A 25,297-nucleotide genomic window follows, 5' to 3' on the forward strand; every position below is an offset into this window, starting at 1 on the left:
GGTGAATACTACACGCTTCCGTTCACGCGTGACAACGAAACAACCAACCAACCAACCAACCAACTACCCCATACGCGGTGTGGATTGGACCACACGCTATTGTTGTTGTCGCAGCTCGCGAGAGACATATGGCTTTGATGGCGTTCGATGGACGTTATTACGACCGTTTTGGCTGCCGGCATACGCTTTTCTCTCGATTCTCTCTCTCTCTCTCTCTCTCTCTCTCTCTCTCTCTCTCTCTTCACCGTGTCACTTTTTGTTTTTACGTATCTTTTCTATTTCATTTATTTTCTCTCTTCTCTCTTTTCTTCTCTCTCTTCTTTTTTTTCTTCTTTTTCTTTTTGTCTTTTCTACACACTTTCCTCTCTAAAGTGTTGCATGTACGTGTATGTGTGCGTTTCTCGAAGACGCTCGTCGATTGACCGAACAGAGAGGTCGAGGACGAGCACGCGCAGCTTTCGGAGTGACGTGATCAGAGATGTGTACGGCGCTAATTGCGGTGTGTGCTATAAGTTTCTCGATGCAGCGCTGTTCCCGGAAATGTTAGTTAAAATTGACTGAGGTTTCGATGATTCCTTACGTCGAGTCCAATTCCCCATAGTCATAGGTATTTCGCTGGTTCTTACTTCTGGTTCTCTCCGGTTCTGCGTCCTTCGGAAGGAGGAGACGCGGAGGATCCGGTTGAACCCCAGTTAACGTTAATTAACGTTCCAAGGAACGGCTTACTAAACACATTAGCCTCTGTTAAACATTCGATAAGTCTTTTTCTTCTTTTCTTCTTCTTCTTTTTTTTCTTCTTTTTTCTTCTTTTTTCTTCTTTTTTCTTCTTTCTTCTTCTTCTTCTTTTTTTTCCTTCTTTTTCTTTCTGGATCTATGTTTCGCTTTCTTGTGCGTGCGCGTGTGTGTGTATGTGAGCATTATCTTTGCCTTTTTTTTTTCTTTTCTTTATTTCCGGCGTACGACTCGTCCGGTCGGCCGGCTTTTCTCTACCTAACTATACACGCGACGGGTATATTCGCTTTCCCTGTTTCACATTTTCTTTCCGTTTTCAATTATTGCAGTGTGAGCATTATACTGTGATGATTAACACGTGATGTACGATGTTATTACCGTACGTTGTATATCGATGTGTGCGCCATATGTTTATTATTGTGCGTTTCAACGTACAACAATGTGTATGTATAGCTATATATATATTCATATATATATATATATTGCATTGTGCGTTCTGTATCGACGCGGGCGATAACATCTCGGAAAAACGCCGAAAGAAGGCGATAATTTTCGCGAAAAGAAATTTTTTTTTCGTACACGCATTATTTGTCTCGCGATTACGTGTGTTTCCGAATTTTAGAGTCTCACACAATTTTCTCCACCATACGTCCTTCTTTAGATATAATACGTCGAACTTCTTTTCCCACTATTCGAATTGCGATCAAACGCGTCAATCAATTTTATCGACGACACCCATTATCTGTTCCTCGGAATTTAAAGGGGCGCTTGATTCCGATTGATTCTCTCTCTCTCTCTCTCTCTCTCTCTCTCTCTCTTTTCGATTATTTGAACGACTGGGGTCAATGGCCAACACGGATCTTGGTGCCTGTTCTCGATTAGAGCATCGCTCGACAACTGTCAAAATGATCGATGAATTTAACGTAACTTTTATTTACATCATCAGTCAATTTTTCGTCTTAACATTTTTACTTGTAATACTAGATTATCTAGATAGAAGAATAAAAAGGGGTGCACAATTGTAATCTTGAATATTTAAAAAAAAATTACAAACTATTGGACATAGGACTTTATACGTTTGCCGATTCATCGGAAATAGTGTCTCATCAATGACGATCTTCTTAGCGATCTAAAACGCTTGTTAATTTCGCGCAGAGTTTAAATTGCTCGCACAATGGCGACACTCGAATCGATGATAACGACGTGCACCTCTTCGCGTTCCACGACTTCAGTCGCGCTCCCTCCTCTTTCGATCACTCGCAAAATTTTTCTCTCTCTCTCTCTCTCTCTTTCTCTTTTTCTTGTTCGAGAGAGTAATCGCCTCTGCTCTTTGCGCGAGGAGGTCTGCGGCGTGAAAAGCGGTGAGAAAAAAAAAGAAACGAGAGAGTTTTGCGCGCCACGTGTCAATTCATCCGTCGACACGCGGGAAGGAGGAAGGAAGGAGGGAGGGATGGGGGGAGGGGGGAAATAAGGAAAAATACCTAGACACACATACACACACGCTAGAGACGAAAATGGAGAAAACACACGGAGGGGAATCATTAGCGAACGCCCTTTGCAATTCGCGCGGCGAAAAGAGTCCCGCGTGTGCTAAATGAAACGTAGTGTATGATTAGCGAAGTAGTGAGAAAAGCGAGAAACGAGACTGATGGTTTATAATTTGTGGTTTGTTAGCCAGCGGAACCCATTCGAGAGACTGAGGTATAAGGGGGCGGCAGATTCTTTTGCCCGCCGCCACACTTATCCTGTCGGAGTACAAACAAGTACGTAGCTCATGTAGATGATCGCCTGCCGTACATATATAATACGTTGTTACAAACATCAGAACCCGCCAGTACGCGTGTTGTATCGCATATATTATATATATTGTACCTTACTATATATCGTCATACACGACGGATCGTCGACGTGCGTAACACGTGCGCGTGCACGATGGAATGTCTCGCCGTCTCTTGGTCTCTCTTTCTTTCTCTCTTTCTCTCTCTCTCTCTCTATTTCTCCCTCTATCTGAATTTTACCATGATTTCATCGAGTTTAGATTCTTATGCCATAAACGCGCAGAAATATATCTACGTCTATCACACATACACACACGAATATATACAATGAAAAATATTTTAATATATATATTTATAATATATATATATATTTTTTTTTAACTGACAACGTAAAGAGGTATTTTCTCTGCGCGTTTGTGACATCGAAAGTTGAAGACTTTCGAGACTCTAACTCTTTTACGATCTCTACCTTGGATCGCTCTTGAATCGATCCTTGTAAAGATGGAGACTCTCTTACTTAACGAGGATTTTGATAATGATTGCAATGACGACGACGACGACGACGAGTATCGTCGTGACGACGATATGTGGACGCTCTCTCGTCTTCCCGAGGAGTGTTTCGGTGCGATGTCACGGCGGCGACGATTCGAGATGCACGGATATGATTACATTGAACGAAGTGTCACACTAATGTGTTTTCTTTGTGTAGCGAGGGGGGGGGGGGTTGTGGGTTGCGGCCGGTGGACCCTCCCCCGTTTATCGGGGACCGCGATATTGCCCGGCAGATCCACCGGCCCACCCGCGCTTTCTGTTTCTCAGTAGTATAGCGACTGGGTGTGCTGTGTGTGTTTCCGTATCCATCGTCGTTGCCTCCCCCACCCCTTCCCTTCGTGTGTAAACCTCGACGCAATTTGTGTGTGTCGATTTTTGCGAAACTTCTTTAAAGTGTCGCTTGCGTACACTTTTTCCTTCTAACCGGGGTGCATTTTTCTTTTTTTCTTTTTTATAACGACAGAGGTCGCTGACTTTCATCAGCGCGAGTGTACGACACTAAAAAGTTTGGTGTTTCACCTCAAAATCAATTAAAATCCTCCGAAAAAACGCTTTTTCCGCCACTACCAGCATCGATTAAACTATATCCTTTTCCTTCGTGCTAGGGATGGCTTGTGCGTCGATTTTGACTTCCTTTTAGGTCAGAGATCGAGGTTTGTAGAAACCCTCGAGGATTGAGGTAACGTGTCAGTCGTAGATCTCGATGGTGTTGCTTTATTATGATAATGTAGGAGGAAGGGTTGCGAAGTTGAATGAAGTAGCATTGCTGCATCGTGCGCACTTCCTTCTTTCTCTTATGTATCGGTGGTATCCTTAATCCTAAATGCGTTGCTACAGATCCGAGAGTAGATGGATTATCAAAAACCGAATCGTATGAACGGGTTTCCTTGAGAAGAAATCCCGTTTCGTTGAAGCTTCAATTGAATTCGCATCCATTGATGAGCTATAGCCGCTAAACGCGCACAAAGAGTAGATTATAATCTACTCTTTGTGCGCGTTTATTTATTTATTTATTCATTATTCGATGTTTACTTTGAATTTTTATTTATCACGTGCAAAACTTTTTCTAAAATAATAGACGAATGAATTCAAGGATCTTATCGCGATTTCTTATCTTCGAGTCTTCTAATATGTCCGTTTAATTTTCATTCGGTCGCTCTCGATTCAATAATACTCAATATCTCGTAGTCGGTCGTCCGGAGCCCCTCGCGAACGACAGTTAGCGAACGGACACCGACAGGGGACGATCCTTTCGTGGCTATGTTAAACAACTATGTTGAAGTAAATAGATAATATTTTGGAAAAATATAGGAAATAGTATTTGATTAGAACTATTTCTGTTTAACCACGAAAGGGAACCATCATCGTCGTACCCGATTTGAGCTCCTCTATTCCCATCTCTGTTAGTGCGTGTATGTGTGTGCGTGCGCGTGTGTGTGCACGGTTGGCCAATTTATGCATCGCTCTTATTTTCTGTTTGCTCGAGGTCTAACACCGCCGTTGTTTCGTACCGAGTGCCAATTAGAGGATTTAACACGCTATACCATGTGATTTGTATTGTTGTGGAAAGAAAAAAACAATAAACGTATCTCGTCGATCGAGCGAATGTTACGCTAGTGTCGGCATGCATTTTTCGTTATTACTATCGCGATCATTGATAAAGAAAATCTTTTACGCATCTCTTCGATATCGGAAAAGTCAGAGCCAGATTATTTTGATTGTTATCTCTCCGAATGGAATCTTCGGTTTCTCAAGTGTTTCTTTCTGATCTGGCCTTGACTGCAATTTTTCTTTGCGAGCATTCGAGAGTATTACATTAAACGCGAACTCTCTATCGCGAAAACGACGAGAGACTGTTTTAAAATCTATTCTGAATCGTTTCTATATATATCTAGCAACAGAACATGTCTGATCACAGCGTATGAGACCTGTTACGTAGTTACAGTAGAGGAACGTTAAATGTTGAGAAAACAAAGCACGTTGTGTGCCAAAACTAATTACATGCGTGAAACTAATACTATAGGAGGATTATATTGTACTTAGGAGAAGCAACTGTGATCCATCCTGTCTTTCTGTGTCACGAACGTGTATCGTACCGTATTTCTGTTTTAGTGCTCCTTTGTCTTACTATTACTTGTACTACACCAACATTACCAATCACACTATATCTGTCTCTGTCTCTGAACTTCTATCTTACCCCTTATTATACTCTCCAAGCCGTAGAGGAGCGGTTACAAGCGTGCGAATGCTTCGGCAGACTCGCTCGCGAACGGTTCAGGACTGTTGCGGACCATTCCTAATTGGGTAACTATTGCGTATTCCATTTGAACCCCCGCGATTGGCATCCCCGCAGTCGCGAATCCCTGCTCGTTTTTCTTTGGCATTGAAAATAGATCGCAGAGCAATCACTAACGAGGGGTAGTTGATCCAGCATATTCTGTAAAAAGTTCTTTTTGTCGATTTATTAATTTTATTATAAAATTATATTATTAAAAAACTATTAGCATTTTTTCGTTTCCTTTAAGGGAATTATATGAATTGATTTTATCGACATAAATTGACTTTAAATCTGGTTGAAACAATTTATTAAAAATTTAACTGATATTGACCGATATTGTTAAAATCGAATATCGAATTAATCCCATTCGCAATTACTAAGTATCTAGATAGTTGTTATGATCTACTCCTCGTTTGCGATTTCCCTCTCGAGCCAATCTTAGATCGGAAGAGATGACGCTCGTTATTAGCGGCCTTAAGATCTTCATCCGAGAATGAACGAAGGGAGGCTGTCTTGTCTGCGAGAACATCCGCGCGTCGTCCACATTCGATCGTGTTGGTCCCCGATCCGATGATCACTCCATCATGAACCCCAAACGAAGCCGTGTAGGTATGTACGCATAAAAGTGAAGTAGAGATTGTGCGCATGCGATGCCGGTAATCGAGTCCGTATTTCTAGCTTGCATTACACGATAGCCGGTGATACAGCGAGATCGTTGGAGGAAATCAAAAGAAATCACAAAGTATCTTATTATATATCCCTCCGTACATTAAATCAATCCGGTTCTATTTAGCTCACGAATTCGGGTGAAATGCAACCAAGTCGACAAGCGAAGATACTCACGTCACAGACGTACAAAAAGAAAAGAAATATTTGCGATTAAAGAAGTAAATATAAAAAAATTTACATGTATAAAAATTAAGCAAAATAACGCAATCTATATATCCATAAAAACACAACAGCTACAAGAACAACGACAAGACCAGAACGTCGACACTCGGGGGACACTGAATAAAGAAAAGGGGAACACACCATATTATAACACACCTCTGCGCGAAAAAGAAAAAAAAAACGAATATACGGCGTGCTTGTATGTTGCTGGCTTGCCTCCTCGCTTCCTGATAGAACGTCCTTCCCTGTTTTTGCAGCTTCGAGTAATCAGAGCGTTCAAGTCGACTCTGGAAGATCTGGAGGAGCGTCGCTCTGTCCATAGTTTACACAGCTTACACAGTATGCGCAGTTCACGCAGCCACACCGGGCCCCGACCACTCTCTGACTTCACATACATTGACGAAGACTCGACAAATACCACCACCATCGCGCAGAACGCCGCCTACAAGTCCTCTCATAGAAGTGCCGAGCCGATGATGAATCAGGATTACGAGACAAACTACAGAGGATCCTCCAGGATGCAACAGTCCCTCAACAGCCCCGCCTCGCCGTTGTTGCTGAGTGTGACTGGGCCGGCCAACGCGTACAATCATCATTACACCACTACCAATACTACCATCACCGATAACAGATCCCCCACTAGTAACGCCCTCAATCAGCCCCTGAGCCCCAATCATATGGCGCAGATGAACAGTAATAGAGACAATACCGGAAATTCCCTGCTTCTGAGCTCCAACAATTTGATTCTACCGGAGCTGACCAAACTCGTGCACGAGACCAGCATTTAAAGATTCTTTTCTCTCTTCTCTGCATATCATTCCATTTCTCTCCATCCTTTTTTTTATCATCTTTGATTTATCTAAAGTTTTATCATTCGACTTTCTCTCTCCTCATTACATATCTGTCTGTCCTTCGATTCAATGTCTCTTATCCAAATATCTTTCCCTTTGTGACTTTTTTTCCTCTACCATGTAGAGGAACTTGTATATATATTCCTCCTGCGGTCTCATATGCACCGCGGGATCTCGCTCGAGATCCTGCAATCTCGTCTCGCTCGATCTATAAGGCGAGGGAGAGTAACATGCGTTTTATCTCTGCTCTTTTTCTTCTTTTGGGATCAATTATCATCCGCCTCTATTTTCGTCACTTTTTCCCAAGGATGTACTTACTGCGTATTTTGCTCGTATCGGTCATACCCTCAACTACCCTTTTTTCTCTTTTTCCTCCGCCCCTCTGCCGGAAACTTCTTATCACTCGCTCAACGGGGACGGCGGATCTGATCTGATCTCAAAGAAATCGCAGCGCGCCGATTTAAGATACGCCCGCATACACACAAATAAGGGCGCAATATTCGCAAATCGCGGGCTGCTGCTTATATAAATAAAACCGAAGGCTACCGTGTACTTAACACGCGCGTCGTATCGTTGGGGTGGGATGGAAGGCCAGGAAGAGGAGGGACGGTTGCGAAGAGACGAGGAGATTCTGCTCCGCGAAGTATCGCGAATGGTTTGCGAATGGCACGTTCTTCGTGCATGGGTATACACTGTCGAGTATGATATATACAGGGGTCCCGCTTTTTCTATAGCTTTTTTCCCGTATTCGACTAGTGTACCGGGTGAAAGTACTATTTTCCCCCTTTAGGGTAGCATTTTGGAGTTTGTTGAACGACGGTGATATGGGCTGCGACGCAACCCCTATGGAAAAAAAAAAAATGAATATCTAACGAAATGTCATTGCGCTGCACAATCTTTCGAAACGTTGCTTTCGAATATTTCTTAAAATAATTAACGTTACTTAATTAATACATAAACTTTGAGATTGATATTCGATGTCACTGATGTCGTACTTATTTTTATTAATCTTAAGTAGTGCATTAATTTTCAAGAGAGTGTTATTACGAGATGTTTGTCAAGAATGTTTTGAAATTAAGATTTTCTACGTTTTGTTGAAGGTAGCCGTTGCAGCCCGCGTATATATATATATATATATATATATATATATATATATATATATATATATAAAATGCGAAATCTGATATTAATTATTAAACGATTATTTTCGAAGAATGACGATTGTATGCCAATATTCGTACATGAAAATAGTATTTTATCCGTATACTTGACAAATGTAGACAATACTTAAATGCTTGTCCGCTTATCAATTAATCTCTCGTACAATTATTTACTTTATATATATACCTATTTATTTATTTATCTACTGACCAATAATTGGTGATAAAAAATAAGTAAAAATTAAAGCTAATTAACTCTTCATGTGCTCTTTTTACATGACAAAATTCTGGAAAATGAGAAACGAGATATAAATGAAAGTAAGCTATATTATATTGCAATAATTTTAATAATAGACATTCAAAATTATTATTACGTAAATTATAAAGGATAAAATATCTTTTTATAAATTTACATCTTCTTTTTTCTCTCTGTCTCTCGTTGTCAGTGGTGCAATTTAAAAAAAAAAAACATCCGAGAAATTAGTTTGTTTAATTGTTAAATTTATTTCTATTTTCTGGAATTGTGTCACTTTTCCTTCAATGTTTGCCAATTTGATAGTCAGTAATAATCATCTGTCCCTCGTTTGCTTGCCTGTTTGGGATTGGATGTGAATGTGTCTGTTCGCGCGATATAAATAATGATGACCCGACCCGTGTCGTCGAGGATGACGATGACGTCATCAGGGACAATCTACCTCTATTGAGATAAATCCTCGCGAACTAACACTTGTAACTGCTTTTCGCGAGTGCGACTAACAATAGAAACGACCTTCCATCCCTGTTCGGACAAAAAAGACGCGCGCTTCGAAGCCGCTCGATCGCGATCGACAATCGAAAAGGATATCCGAGAGATCTATTTATTACAAATCTTCCCACATATACATATATACCACGACGTGAAACGACGTCTCGGGGCTGAATGTACTTACAGATATACTCCAACACTATTCCTCTCGATCTCTTCTATTCTAAACGACTTTATCGTCGTTTTCGTGAGCGGGCTCAGTTCTACGGTATCCGAAATAGAAAGTAATACGAAATATTGAATTTTAAGATTGAAACTGAGTGGGAAACGCGCGAAATCCTCTTTCGTAAATTTCGATATAGTACATTATCTATATAATTATCCATCATAAATATTTTTTTGTCAAATTTCTCCCTTTTTTTGCTTTTAAATATATAAATTTCAAAAATTAATATCAAAATTTATAATTATTTGCCGATTGTATTGAGAAATTAAATGTTCTAAAAATGTGTTGTTGTCGAGAAAAGATCGAAAAACGAGTTCTTGCTATTTTATTTATACTATTATATTATTTATCGCTATCGCATTTAAAAAAAAAAAATGGAATCTATTTACACGTGGGACCAAATGAGATCACTTCATGATAGTTCTGATCCCGGTCACGAGTCCTCCGCCTCGAATCCCCTCTTCTCGATGTATCTTTCTTAATTTTGTGACTACCCTCAAGTATCATTCATCCCCCCCCCCTCTCTCTCTCTCTCTCTCTCTCTATCGTCTCTCTATCTCTTCTTGCCTGTTTCGAGAAAATCCAATTCCGCCAGCGATCCTGATAGATAGGATTCGATCTCTATCTCTCTCTTTATCTTTTTCTCTACATCTCTCGATTGCTCGAGACGAATCGCGGGGGCTCAGAGTGTTGGGAAAAAAAAAGCGTCGTCCGATAGAGAATCCCGTCCCCACTTTTTCGTTCGAGTGAAAAGAAGAAATAAGACAAAAAGAGAGAAAATGTTTGTCTGAATATTTTACCGACGAGGAAGGAAATTAATAATTGTGACCGCGAATTATATATAGGACGGTTCGTTACCGATATTCTCCTTTGCCGGGCGACAGCGTCGAGTGTGTGTGATCGAGCGGCGATGTCGTTACGGACGGAGAGACGGAGGAGCGCTCTCGCTCTCGATATTGTATAATGTAAGTTTTAATTCAATTTTTACGTACATTCTCTCTTCTCTCTCTCTATCTCTCTTTCTTGTTACTTTTCTCTTTTATTTATGAATCTTTAAAAATTTATGACCCGCGAATGTGCGCTTTCACTAACGAACGCGTCGATCGTACAATCGTCGTCGATCGGCATTTCAGAGAATCGTCAACGCGATTTCAGTTCATACCCGTGGAAATTGAAACCGATGTGTAATTCCGATATATATGTAATTTATAAAATCTCGACGGTGCTTTATATCTTTCCTCGTCTCTATTCGCGACGATATTCGAGATATATTTCTTCACGTCGAGAAAAATGTCGACTCTTCGTCGAGAAATGATGTCGATTTCAATTCCCGCTGGTACCTTTTTCCCCCACGCTCCATGTATCCGCGTAGAGAAAAATGGTTCGTCGTCTATGATTGAAGAAATGTACTTAATTATCGGATCTCGTTATCTACTCTCCTTGATCTATTTATCCTTTCGTTGTTCTTTCTCGCTGATTCAAAGTAACTCGAGAAACGGAAAAACTTATTCTACAGGGATAATCGGGGTAGAACGATTACGACATTTGAATAAAATAATACTTGTAACAATGCAAGAGACTTGTTGCACTGTTACAATTATCGAAATTGTTAAACATAATGATCAAAAATTTTCGATTTAATATTCGTTATATTAAATTATTGAGAAAATATGATTTTTTATTGTTATAAATTAATGCGATTAACATCGTAGTTAGTTCGATCGTCCCTCCCTCTCACTTTTTCCCATTTTTCGTTCTAAGATCGATGAGATATGCGAAGTTCGATCGTCGAAAGATGGAACATGGTAGCCGAGAATCATTTTTTCTTCCTTTTCTTTTCTCTTGTTTATTTTAATTACATACCGAGATCATTTTTGCGACTAATTGTCGTTGGATTTTTAAATGTGTCTGCTACTGCCAGCGCGTTGAACACACGTCGAGAAAAATTTAAATAAAGATACAAAAGATACACAGTACAGAACTAGAAAGAGCTGTGAAAACTTAGTCGTTAGGTCTTCTGCTGGTTGCGACGTTTCAGCTGCCATCTTAAAATAACGCGACGTAAGGGCCCCCGCTGAACGGACGAGTTTTTTCGGATTGATAATTATTCAGATTGCGAAATTGAAGATTTAATAGCTACGCACCGTATAGTACAAGTAATATAGTAATTGTACTAAATTTTGGAATAAAAAAAAATAAATCGCGAGAGTTGAAAATCGAATAAGAATTAAAAATCATTAAGGATAATCTAATATATCTTTGAATTCTAAATATGATGAACGATAAATTTTAATGATAAAATTCTTAATCGATAAAAGATCCGCACGGTTTATATAGAAAATAATCCATGGCTACGGAAACTTTTAATTATTAGATTATAAAATGTCAATTCTCTTACAACTTGAGACTATTTGCTATTTAAATTGTACTTTGTAGGGATCCTTCATTCTCATGAAGCAAAATACCAAAATCTATTCTATATGGATATACGTGACTTCATATTTGTAGGAGGAGATTCCATTTAAGTTGTCGAAACTCGTGGGATTGTAAAAGAAATGAGGATGAGGTAATTTTTCTAAACTCGCTTTCGAACTTTGAGAAGTTTTCTCGGCGCATCGGCGGATGGTCCTTATGACGTGGGTGATAAATCGAATCTTGACACTCCCCAATTACTTCAATAGTTTCGAGAATAAAATTCTGTTCGCTCTCACAGCCATGTAAGGTCCGTAATACGTGTCTCGTATAATGATTTGCCGCCCGTGTTAATTAGTCATGACGATCTCGAAAATTTTTTATACAGCAATATAAATTCATTGCAGTTATTCCATTATTAATCCAACAAATTTTATGTAACTTTTATACTTGGAGATTTTTTGCGAGATTCATTAACGCTTTAATTTTCATTTTAAATCAGATTTTCTGTTTCATGCAATTTTCTTTTGTTTAATATATATAATATATATATATAATAATAATAATAATAATAATAATGACCACGTTTACACCTAGCATTTAGGCCACGGCCTCAAATTCGACCTAAATTATTTAGGCTGCTTGATGTAAACACTTGACAGACGACTCGACCTGGCTTCAGGTCAGGCTTCGTATTTTAGTGATCTGACCTGAAATAGGCCGCCTGTTTTTTTTCAGTATAAACATAAACTGTCAATCGCAATGTGACCTAAAAGCTTATTTGCTCGCTTGTTTTGTTGAGCTGTCAAATCAAATAATAGCTGTCAAGGTGAAACCAGCGAATTGGACTAGTATGGAAGTGCAACTCTGTCAATTTTTAGGTCTCTTTCGGTGTAAACGATTAATAACTAGACCTTCTTTGGGTCACGGTATAGGTCAGGCTGCACGATCAGGTCACTGGATGTAAATGTGGTCAATAATTATTTATGTACAAGGTATCCCAAAGCACTCTTGACAACGCTCGTGAGCGGGTAGAGCACAGTAAACTGAACAGAAAAGTTCTGTAACATTTTTTTCTATAACACTTAATAAAGAAGTTATTATTGAGTAAAGTCTGCCAATCAGCTCCGTCCTTTAGCCGGGCGCCTGATAGTGTGCGTGAGCGCTCCGTCGCTATGACGGCGTACACTACCAAGTGGGCGGTGTACACTACCAGGTGGGCGGCGCATCGACGTGCGTGCGGCTAAAAGTCGGCGCTGATTGATCAGACTTTATTCAATAATATCTTCTTTATTAAGCGTTATAGAAAAAAATGTTACAGGACTTTTCTGTTCAGTTTACTGTGCTCTACTCGCTCACGAGCGTTGGCACAATCTTTACCGGACACTCTGTATATATAATATATATAAAATATAATTTGTTATATTAATTGATATATATTATATGTGATCAAACGAAAATAAGGACGCTAAAAGAATTAATAAATTGCGAGTACTAATCAGTTAATGTATCCGTATAAATTCGCGCTCACGACAAGCGTAATACAGGCCTCACGAGGCGTAAACGTACCCACAAAGCGACGCGAATCCGCGTATGTTCGAACGCGATACGTCGGTCAGTACTTCCGGCGAGATCTTTTGCGGATCCCGATATGATGGTAATCGGTGGTTCCCCTTCGGCCGATGCGATAAACGAAGAATCTCATTCACGAACGACGTCGCTTGTATGCGAGTGCGTAATCCGTGCGTAATCACGACTCGCGGTGATAAAAGTACGCGCGCGTGTCGTGAAAACTTAAGTCTGTACACCTAGGCCCGTATCGAATCGCGATTTGCAGCAAACGAGAGAAGATATCCTGGTTTTTAATATCGACGCATAATATTAGTCTGTTACTGTGAGGAAAAAAAAACTCTAAGAGCATATATATATATATATACAATTATAATATATTATAAATATGTATAGTTGACTATATCGATTTAATGATATGTGAATAGGGAATATATTATTATTATTAATATTATTAATTATTATTATTGTTATTATATAAAATAAAGTTTAAGACACGTTAATCAAATAATAAGTCCGATAGAGGGAGATTAGCGGAGAGGGTGGTATCTTCGGATTTCTCTTGTACGCTCGTTCGCTCTCTCATTCTCTCTTTCCTTTCCCTCTCCCCCCTCCTTTCTCCCTTCGCTTTTCTACCTTCTCTCGTGTATTATTGTTTTACCACCCCCTCCGCTCCTAAAAGCAAACGAGGTACATCGAATCGTCGATGAATCGTGCGAATCGCTTTTAGCCTCTCCTGCGCGACGCTCATTGAAGGCAAGTAGAAAGGGGAAACAAAAAAAAAAAAGAGACTGGATTTGAAGTGCGAAAATGATAGAAGACGAATGGGAAGAGAAGGGAAAGAGAAAATAAAACGTATGTGTGCGAAACGCGGGGACCGGAGGCCATCGGTCCCGCCAAAGAAGAACTCTTTTTCTCTCTCGACTCGTAATTACATGTTCACGAAAAAGGAAAACAAAAAAAAAGGAAACGAAACAAAAGCTGCACAATGATCGACTTGATCAATAAAGCGATACAAAATCTTTTCCACGCTTGGCTTGTTGCTGAATCAATCTTTCTCTTTTTCTTTCCGTCTCTCTCTCTCTCTCTCTCTCTCTCTCTATATATATATATATATATATATATATATATATATATATATATATATCTTTTTCTCTGTTTCTCTTTCTCTCTCGCGATCCGAATTGACTATCGAATCACGATATCCTTCCTCCTCTTTTCCCACATCACGCTATTGCTCTCGATCTTCCTATTCGATCGTTCGAACACGTTTGAAAACATTCTCGAACGACGCATGCTCCTTTTTCCGACTTGACCGCTTTCAGGCCAGCTAGAAGATACGCTAATCGCGAGAAAGTATATATTGCGATCGATTTATAGATAGATCGCGAGAAAAGAATCTCGTCCGATGATTAGTTTCGAATCGTTAGTTTGGAGAGTGGGACACCGTTCGATTATCGCGCACGATACAGACAAAGGGAATCCCTTGGTGCGACGATTACGAGGACTGTTTAACGAAGGCGATATCCATCACCTTCGAACCTAATCTATACGCGACCTGTTTATTATTGATCCGCATTAGTGACATACGCGGGACAAATACAACGGGATGTCGCAGTCGATTCTTCGATTGACCGACAGCGACCTCTACTTATTCTTTAAATCCAACAATGTATCTTTACTAACTCTCTCCTAATCTACACTATGACTACTAATGCGCACATGATCTTCTCGATGATGCCTCTCATTGACGTGTCTAACGCACAATGACGGGTAGAGATGGTATCATCATCATTATGTAACTTTCTATATATCTTCGTTGCTTTCTACTATATAATAAACTTAAAATGCCCGTCGAAATATAATGTCTGCAAATCGAAATCTATTTATACAGAATTTTTAATTATTTCTGATCTCTTCTCTATCTCATTAAGCTTAATAAAATTAATTCAAAGATATTGATTGAAAATATAATTAATCTGCGATGATTGCAATAATTATAATTTTCATATAATTCCGATCATTCGAGAATAATTAATTATATTAATATAATATCGAAGCATGCTCAAACAGATTATTCGCGGAAATCTCGAATTGAAGCGATTTCATTCGCGCATTGCATTTCGATGGGATGTCGATTGTTGCGATTTCTGTCAGTCGACGGATCTCGCGCGATGAAATATTCGACGAATAAACTATCGATCTCATCTTCTCCACCTTGGAACGACCACGCAACAAGTAACTTTGTGCACATCTTTTCTCGTAATTCCATCTGCTCGCCGACTTATATATATATCGATTTTCTGTATATCTTTCTACGTCTTTGCGCTTGTCTGTCTGTATATTGATTCACTTTGGCACGGCACTCTCGCTCATACTTTGTCCCTTATCAGCGAGGCCGAATTGCACCGGTCTTAAAAACTAATCCCGAATTGATGACCGATGATTTTCTATTCTTCTTCAAATTACAGTTTTATTCGTGATATCGTCAAGGGAAAAAGATGTAGTGTAATGTTCATTGACATTTGACGCTTTAATTATTTAAAAAAATAATTGTTACGTGCCAAACAATTTGCAATGAAATTTAAATATATAAAATGCGATTTCTCAAATTTTATGATAACAAAATTTGCTGTCGAGAAAAATTGAGTTAAAGGGACTCGGGACATTTTTAAATTTATTTTTGTAATTATAAATTTTCTTTTATTTTTAGGCTTATTTTGTAAAGAACTTAATTTAAAAAAAAAAAAAATAGAAAACTAATTCGCTTTCTCTCTCTTGATATCTCTGTTTTTGAGAAATTAAAATTTAAAAATCAATTTTTTTTAATTATCTTAAAGGCCCCGAATTCCTTTAATATAATTCATAATTTATTTAATTAAGTCAATTATTAATTATTGAGTAAAATGCTAAATTTACTAATACGATACAGAATATCGTAATGGGGTTTTTGAACGATATTGGTGCAATTGGCTCCAAATCAACTTTCGGTCATATGAATTCGAGGACGGTTCGGTTTACAGAAAGAAGAAATAAAAGGCCATACACACACACACACACACAGACGCACGCACACACACACGCACACACTCAATATAATCTATAATACTTAGCAATCTAATTTAAATTTACTATAAGCAATCTAATTTAAATTCAAATTTCACGATTCGTAAAAGTACTTTAGAAATAGCGAAGATATCTCACTAAAACGATGTGTTCCCGAGCGGGAAGAGTCCTGAAACCGGCAAGAAGACGCGAACACCACCATCAGATCCGATTACTCTCACAGTCACACTGATTACTTGCACAAACATCAGCATTTCAATGAGACAAACCACAATGAGAATGTGTCACCCTTAACCCTCAAGCTCGCTTTTCACGTGGAAGATAATTTGATCCTTAACTGGTACACGTGAGAGGAAATTGTAACAAAGAACAAGAGATGATGAAAAATGTAAAGAATATATAAGATTATATTGACAGTTTTTGAGTGAAAAAGAAGAAAAGAATTCTATAAATATATCTCTTGAAACTTGTAAATATATATATATATATATATTTTTTTAACATGAAAAATAAAGGAATATTATTTGTTTTTAAATTAAAAATAAATTAATTTGAAACTTAATAATACTTTGTACATCTCATATATTTATTCTCATTTTATTATATTTTTTATATCGCGACAAACTGTATACAGATACAATATATAATAAATGTAATTCAATATTACAGGATTTAATTTTGAAGAAATTTTATTTTAAAGCACTCACACATCTGATGTAAAATTCCAGTTGACCAGTTAAGTCCAGCTTGTACCAGTTAAGTATTAAAATAACGCGCATTCTTCAGACATATTTATTGGATAGGAAAATCTACAGAAAAATATCCAAGGTTTCTATAGAGACTCCATTCGATAACAGAAATTTGTATATTTTACAAAAAATTATCGATCCGTACATATGTCGGCGTAAGGATTAATCGTTTATACAATCGAATTCCAAGGTATCTCATCATTAACATATAAAGAATTAATCCTTACGCCAATATTATAGCCGATAATTATTCGATTCATTTATTAAATTCAAAATAATCGTTCGCGTCGTGAAAAGTGATCGGCAAGTGCATCGCTTGAGGGTTGAAGAAGTGGTTACGCGCGATCCGATCGTTCCACTCTGTTGTAACCATTATGTTATCCTTTACTCTTGAAGGTGATAGGTGGCGAGTTGCAGGAACGTTTGATACCGGTACCCTACAGCAAGAGTTCGACAGACCAAGCTGTAAGCGCTCCTCTCTTGCTCTATCTCTCTCTCTCTCTTTCTCTATCTCTTTCTTTTTCTCTGTTTCTCTCTTTCTATCTCGATATCTTCCTTTTCGCTCTCTGTGTCACTCGCTTGTTTGCTCGCCCGCAGCTGCCTTTTAACTTTCTTGCTTTTACACGCTTCTTATTCTAATGATCTCTCTCCTCCAATCCATCAAGATCTTCCCTCTCCCCTTTTCCTCTCTTTTCCCCTCCCTTTTCCCCTCTTTCCCGCCTTTCACATAGAATACTCTAGGAATTAGAGTATCTCAATAATTTGTAAGTCACTCTTTGTATTTATAATGAGTCTTACAAGTTATATTTATCCCATGCTCACTCTTCGTAACGTCTCTTCTTTTTCTTCTTCTTCTTTTTCTCTTCTTCTTTCCCTCTGATCTTTCTGTTTCATCTATCTACGTATACTTCCCGCTTTCTACTTTATACTGTTCTACAATAGGATAATATTACGGCTTGTACTACTGGACCGGGCAGCCTTTCCTGCCCTCGACGTCAATACGAAGGAAAGGTACATGTCTGTGTTAATCCTCGACATCCCAAGCTTGAACCGCGGCAAGGATTAGCAATTCCCGAGTCTATATGCTGCGTCGTTGTTGCTTATATAGGGGCTTTCATTGGTACAAATTTTCTATTTGACGTAGAGAGAGCTATTTTCTCGCTGAAAAGAGACGCCGCTCTAATTGCGAGATAATCCTCATATCGCTTCAAGAATATTCTCGGTATAAAGCCAAATTAAACAAAGAGACATTTTGACAAAAACGATTAGAAAATACGCATACGATTTTTTTCGTTAAATAGAACTTTTTTTTTTATTACGAATTACATCAGCCCTCCGGTGGTACAAGTCCGTCTCTTTCCGCTTCTTTCGAACTTTTCCCTATCTTTCATCTCCGCAGCTCTCGGTGTCCTGTGTTATAGTGACTTTACATGAAACATCGTGTATTCGTCGTGTGTCTGTATCTTATGCCCACACTTACATCCCGTTCCTCGATCTCGATCAGGGATCGTTATCATTTTGACGAAATTTTTTCATTCGTAACGTCGAAAACTGAGCTTATCGATTACGATCCCTGTCGCGAGATCACGAGATCGTTTGTCCCCATTTTTTACACCTTTCGGTACACGTGTTTTCACCTCGTCCGCATCTCACGACTCCAATCCTTCTCGTTCCCTCCGCTCACATCGGTCCAGAGAATGAATCGCCATTGTCGAGTGAAAGTCGACAAGGGTACGGCTGGGCATGGATATATTAAAGAAAAAAATCGAATTGATTAAGATAATTCTCTCTCTCTCTCTCTCTCCCTCTCTCTCTTTCTCTCTCGTTAGGTCTCTTTGCGATCATGCCAAGTAATGAATCACATCTAGATATACGATGTTGCATGAGAGAGACGCGATGCATCCTTTAAACGTGAATTGGTCGCGAAAAAAAAAAACAACGTGCGAAATTTGCCTCCACATCTTGATTGTCGCTTATTTTTGTCACCGCAATTAGATGTACAGCTGTGTATATGTATATAGATATGCGATCGTGTGTGTGCCGTGTTGCATTGTAGCTGCAATTTTCGGTGACCGCGATGCGTCTTTTCCTTTTGCGCATCATTTTCGCGCGATGCCTGGGATTGCGAAGCCTCGCACGTTGCTTTTATTGTGCATCTTGCTGGCGACAAATTAAACGTCACGTGAAACGAAACGTTTCATCCCCGACGATTCGAACTTTAACTCCACGCGATTAATTTCTCGTCTGTCCGAAACATATTGAATCTGCTCGAATGCAGCTATCTTTGCTTGCACAAAGGATATTTATACACACGTGGCACGTGTTATTTTTTTACAGCGTGTATATTAATGGAAAACTTGTATTTTCTATAATCAAAAGTGACGTTATTTCGCCGAGTTCGTGCGTCGATGCTACAGATATCCAAGGGAGATCTCTTACTGCTGTTATGGTCGTGATGCGAAACGCGTAACTAAAGAGAATGAGATTTTTTTTTTTTTTTTTTTCCTTTCCCCGCTGTGTTGACAGATGAACTCGCCGAGGTATGTCAGTCTCAATTTCTGATTTCAATTTAATTTGTAATGAGAACTTATTCTCGAATTGAATTCTACCTCGTCACGTAATTTGATAGATCGTGACGCGATCTGAACCGAATCAACGATTGATCAACGAAACCCAAATTCTGTGTGACAAATATATTCGTGACGAATATAACATATATTTAACAATTGAGGCGAGTAGATTTCAATTACGGTATGTGGTTCTCTAGTGGACGAGAGACCGACATTCCGTACATTTTTTTTTTATTTTTTTCCCTATCGAAGCGTCTTCTTTCCGTTTACATGCTTATCACATTTTCCCCCTATATATTATCATCTTCATCCCAAAAAGAAACCTTTCAGACACTCGACGAAGATCGATGGAACGTAATACACATTTGTCATTACGCTGCCGATCAATCAATCGATTTTTTGGTAACGCCACAATCGCTAAATAAACTAAAATATCTCTCGTGATAGGAGAGATACGAGAAGAAAAGTTCGAGACGAAAGTTCTCTCGATAAAGATGATTAAAAAAATTCAGCCCGTTTTCATATTTTTGCAACAAATAGAATTTGTTTCAAATTTGTTGAATAAGCGAAATTGTAATTTTTCTCTAAATTAGAATAATCAACAGTCATAATTTAAATTTTGTTCATTAAATCGATAACGCGATACATAAAGAGTTATCGGATATATAAAAGTTATCAATTTCAAGAGAGCTTCATTTTTTTTCTTATCTTCAAAAAAAATTCCATGGACGGACGATATAATGATTAAATTTTCTCCCGAATATTGTTCAGGAAGATACCACTCTTTCGTCGTCTCTTCTTTCTCTATCTCCCTTTTTCTTTTCCCCTCTTAGCTCCTTCGTTTTTCTTTCTCTCTCTTTCTTTCTATCTATTCATCCTTTCAATTGTCATCCTTGTCCCTGATATCCTTCCACGTGAAACTCGATACAACACACCGTCTTTTTCCGTTGAGAGAGTCCGTCATCCGTATATTGCGATACGTATAATCGGCAGTGCGCATTACTTGGCGTAGCGTGCATGTTGTTTCGTATCAGGAGGCAAACGCAATGAGAAAAAAAAAAGAAAGAAAAAAAGAGAATGCAGACACGTATCTGCGAGCGCGCGAAGGAGAAGCTCGCGCAAGGCACTGGGGGACCTGAGATGCATTCTTGGGGGTCTGTGTACAGATGGCCGCGCCACGAAATACGAAGGCGGTAACGTTCCTCGCATCGCGTAAGTATTCTCTTTTGAATGTTGTGTGTGTGTGTATGTCGGCGATAATTAACATTACACCCGTTAGCCTCGGAAGAATACGTGTACGAATGCACGTCCCGGGCCGAGCCTCGAGAACGTAAGAAAGAAAGGAAGAAAGGAAGAAACCCGAAGATTGGGGAAACGAAGAGATTTTTCTCTCTCGTCTCCCCCCCCCCGCCTTCTTCCCCTACTCTCTCCTTTCGCCTGCTGTCAACTGTAAAAACCGTGGCACATAAAAAAATTTAAGCAGTAAGACAAGACATAAGCGAATTGACCAATCACGGTCGAACAGTAAGGCAGCCATATTGAAACGTAAGCAACGCCGAAAATTCCATATGGATGAAATTCTTAAGTCTTAAATCTTACTGCTTCAGTTTTTTTTTTCTTTTTTTTAAGGCCACGACCTTAAAAAGCTGGCTTTTTCGGGGGAGTCTCTGAGATGGTAGCCGAATCACACACACTGACATATGTTTGTTGGGCACGCCATCTTGCCAAAATGCATGCAGCTGATCATAACCTATATAGATCTCCTTTCACACGTTTTTTTTTTAATCTTTGTATTATATACGAACTGTATGTCGTTTTAATCGTTGCGTGTGATGCTCGATATTTTCCTCGTGTGTTGCTTGCTGTATTTTCCTTTTTGCCGATGACTCCCGCCTGGTCTGCTGTATGTATAATACACTCCCTCACGTTCACACGAAACGTCGACGACCGAACTCCGCACAGAGTGCGGATCCTGTTTCTTTCTGGCGTCTCGGACATATTATGTCGCCAGATTTTCCGTCGGAGACTCCAATGTCTAATGTTCCGTTTCGTTATACTCGGGACAATCATGATAGAAAATAATCGCCGCCAAAGGATGTGGATCATCGAACGGTGAGTCCGAACGTCATCGAATCTCTCGATGCGTTTGCGAGTAGGGTTTTAGATTCTTCGAAAGAATGCGGAGATTTGTTGGGATAACGGATACGAAACTTTCTCGGAACGAGAAACGTCTACCAGAGTCTGGCAGCATTTTATTGCATCGCTTAGGACGCACATCGGTCGGTTTCTTAATCGAGGAACCGCTGCTTCTAAAATCGCGAATTATCGATTAATTTGCGAAAATAAATGTATACAGGGTGCAGCTAAAAGGTAAGATTGGAATTTTTTTTCGCAATCGATATTCTTTGGCCTTTTCGCCTTTTCATGTGCTCGTCGGCATTCGTATCATCGCTGAATGGCGTTTTAACCATTGATACATTTTTTATGAAATTATCTGCCTGATCAGTTACGGGCGTTTTCCACTGTCGGGATGAAAAAAAAAATGTCTACGTCAATCGCTCGCGTCTTACGTAACGGTCACAATCGCAATGGAAAATTTTTGCGATTGTCGGCCGTAACTGTAAGGAGAAAATCTCAACCGACGATCGGCCGCGTTCGAGTAGAGAAACCTAGCGATAAGGCCGGCGTCGACCGCAGTGAAGGAAGCGCGTTACTGATCAGCCATCGAACCCAAAACTAGCGAGATAGTCGATTCGAAATCGAGAGTTATATAATCTCGCGGAGCAAAAAAATCTCGATGTTATTCGCAACGAGAGACGCATCTTTCTGTAGCTACGATATCGAAGATTCAGCTCGTCGAGATTATTATCTCTCTTCCGGTACGAATTAATTAATTGATATGCTAGTAGGATAATGATTATATCTCGGACTCGAGGACTCTCAAGGCTTATCTGAGCGCGAATCGCTTTCTATCGCTTCTCTCTGGGAGAAGTTGATACAACGAGCTTTCCCAAACTATCATATTGCTTGATTAAGTGGCAATCCGGACTCTTGTCTATCGATATCGCTCTCCTCTCCTCTTGCTTCTTTTAACCGCGTCTATCTATCTGTCTCATAGACATAGTATATCTAGACCGAGCGTTTGCCTTCATTTAAGGAGTGGGGATAAAGATGCACGTAGAAAAGGACATACTCTGTTTCGTGCCCCTTGCGTTCTCTCTCGCTCGCACAGAGCATAGCGTCATGCTATGTGCGAGCGAGTGAGAACGCAAGGGGCACGAAACAGAGTATGTCCTTTTCTACGTGCACCTCGGCTCCCACTCTTCAACACTCGGTCTAGATATACTATGTCTATGGTCTATCTATTCATCTGTTCTATTTCTATATGCTTTTCTCTCTTTCACTTTTTTCCTATTTTTCTCTCGGTCGATTAAGGTTTCTCTGACGCTACGAGAGAAACAGAAAATGCACACTGTATAACCGCATAAATGTCACGTGTCGATTCGTTCCGCGTTCTTCGGCATCAGCGACCAGCTTCATCAAGACTTCCTTCAAGTGATATTCAGTTACTATATTTCGACAGTTCTATAAAAAAATTGTTTCTTGGAAATTCCTAACTTTGGAAAATAAATAGAAATTTTATATTTCAAGATTGAAAAAATTTTATTTGCTGAGATAATCAATTTCGCAGAGTTAGGTCATCTTCTATTTCGATTTAATTTATACTTCCTTTTAGAGTTATAATTTTTCACGAGTATATGCGAAATAAATCTTTATTTTTATTTTTTATAATTAGATAACTTTGGAGAAATTCACTTGTCGGATGCTGGAAACTCGTCGCCGGATGCGCGGACATCGATTGCGCACGTGACACTTCTCGATCATCAATTCATCAATTGTAAATCATTGGCCGTGCATGTATGCCAGCCATGTGACTCAGCTTGGCGATATATCGCGTTTGCAATAGAAGAACAAGGATGCGATCTATTTCTTCTTTTTGTTCTGTCTATTTTTATTTGTTCCGAAATTTCGACTAGCCAGCCAGCTTCGTTCCTCAAGCCGTCGACAACACGCAGAGATAGAAGAGTCGATTGTTGATATCTTTTCTTTTTTCGATACTTTTTTTCCGATCTTTCCGATGACTATAATGTCGCTGGGTGCATGCGGTGTTTCGCGGCAAGTTGCAAGCATAGTTGCAGAGCGGCGACGTCGGTACATCTTCTTTTGCAGGCCGCGTAATTGCAAGGTACTCGATTAGAAGCGATCGACGAACATCGGGACGAGTTTGCAAAAGTGGTAATCGGCAGCAGAAATGTATCTTTCAATCAATTGAAAGTCGATTTTTTCTTGGCGAAAACTGTGCCATAAATAAGCGAAAAATTATAAGTGTCTTTTTTTTTTTTTTTTTTTTTTTTTTTTGGATATATATCTTCATTTCCATCAGCTGAAATATTAGGTACTATATGAACGTACAATGCGCTTAGCTTCTTGATCGTCGAATAATTGAGTACAAGAACATTAGATTCGATTATAATAACATGTAGTAATTATAAATTCGTGATCAGGATTGACGATAAGAGAACACAGTTTCTAAATTTAATTACTCGACAATTGTGTGCGCCAAATTCTCATCAAGAAGAAATTGACTTTTATTGATTTCCACGTTTGCTAAGCTCACTTCCCCCCCCCCCCCCTTCCTCCTTCTTCCTTCTGTATAGGATGCCTCGAATTATCAAAGTTGATGCTAGGAGAGTGATAAACAGTATTTCGCAGACTTAACACTTTGCGGACTGGGCATAAATTTATATATTCTTTCGGACATCCGAGAGATGATAATGATCTAAGATTAAGGCGATTTACAATCGTACGTATTATGAATTAGAACAAAGCAACGAATACATACTAAATACATATATACGTTCCGTTTTTGTTTAGCGGATCGAGCGAATTTTATCTCGCGTTCAACATAGGAATCTTATTAAAGGCCCGTCCTCAATGTGTTAAGCGTTCCTAATAAGTTTAGCGTCTTCCACACATGATTCCGGAGAATCGCAAAGATCGTTCTCTCACTCTCTCTTTCTATCTATCTATCTATCTATCTATCTATCTATCTATCTATCTCTTAAAGTAAGTATGCCGAAGTATTGCAAAGATTCTTACGTGCAACTGTCACAAACCATTCTCTCCTATCCCCATACCGACGCAGCTGCTCCGAACTCTGTGTTCTAATAATGTCTTGTTCCGCAGGGCGAGCCAAGCCCCGCTAGTTCTGTAACGTCTTATGGCATCGCTGCTTACTGTCTTGTTTACGTATCTCAAATGGCGGGAATGCAAAGCGAATGGGGATCTCAAGGATGAATCGGATAACGGTAAAGGACAATTGCCGATGCGATTTGATTAAAATTAAATTTAATCTAAATAAGCATTCGACAAATTGTAAAAATTAGAATGGAGTTAAATGAATGGGAAAGAGTTTTTTTTTTTTTTTTTTTTTTTTTTTTTCGATTATATGCGATTCATCCTTCGATTCCGTTCCGCCGCCGTTGCTATACATATTAATATGTGTACAGGGTGTCTCACAAAACTGGCGCGTTATCTTTTAACGAAAGCTTCCTCAGCTGATTGGGAGCTGGTCTTTCCGACTCTATCTGAAACAATTTTAGTTGGATCGTTGCTATTATTAAGTTTTCATTTCAATTAATGAGGAGATTAAATTTC

The 25,297-nt window shown here is 39.2% G+C and overlaps 1 protein-coding gene across 21 annotated transcripts in view; it reads left to right on the forward strand.

Annotated features, from left to right (window-relative positions):
• The window catches only part of Pmca (plasma membrane calcium-transporting ATPase 3), a 76,014-nt gene that overhangs the window by 48,096 nt on the left and 2,621 nt on the right, over positions 1–25,297 (forward strand). For 9 of the 21 annotated variants that reach the window (XM_070293387.1, XM_070293383.1, XM_070293393.1 and 6 more), the window contains one exon: positions 6,489–14,289. The exons of 3 other annotated variants lie outside the window; for them this stretch is intronic. In XM_070293387.1, coding sequence (XP_070149488.1) covers positions 6,489–7,019 — 531 coding nt within the window. In that variant the 3' untranslated portion in view covers positions 7,020–14,289. Of the gene's footprint in view, positions 1–2,406; positions 2,496–6,488; positions 14,291–17,405; positions 17,475–17,951; positions 18,021–25,297 lie in introns of those variants that run through there. 9 more of the 21 variants (XM_070293395.1, XM_070293398.1, XM_070293401.1 and 6 more) reach the window with 6 other exon arrangements.

The sequence above is a fragment of the Polyergus mexicanus genome, unplaced genomic scaffold (assembly GCF_030449975.1).
Source record: "Polyergus mexicanus isolate NDT 795.1 unplaced genomic scaffold, iyPolMexi1.0 SCAF_3, whole genome shotgun sequence".
Lineage (NCBI taxonomy): Eukaryota > Metazoa > Arthropoda > Insecta > Hymenoptera > Formicidae > Polyergus > Polyergus mexicanus.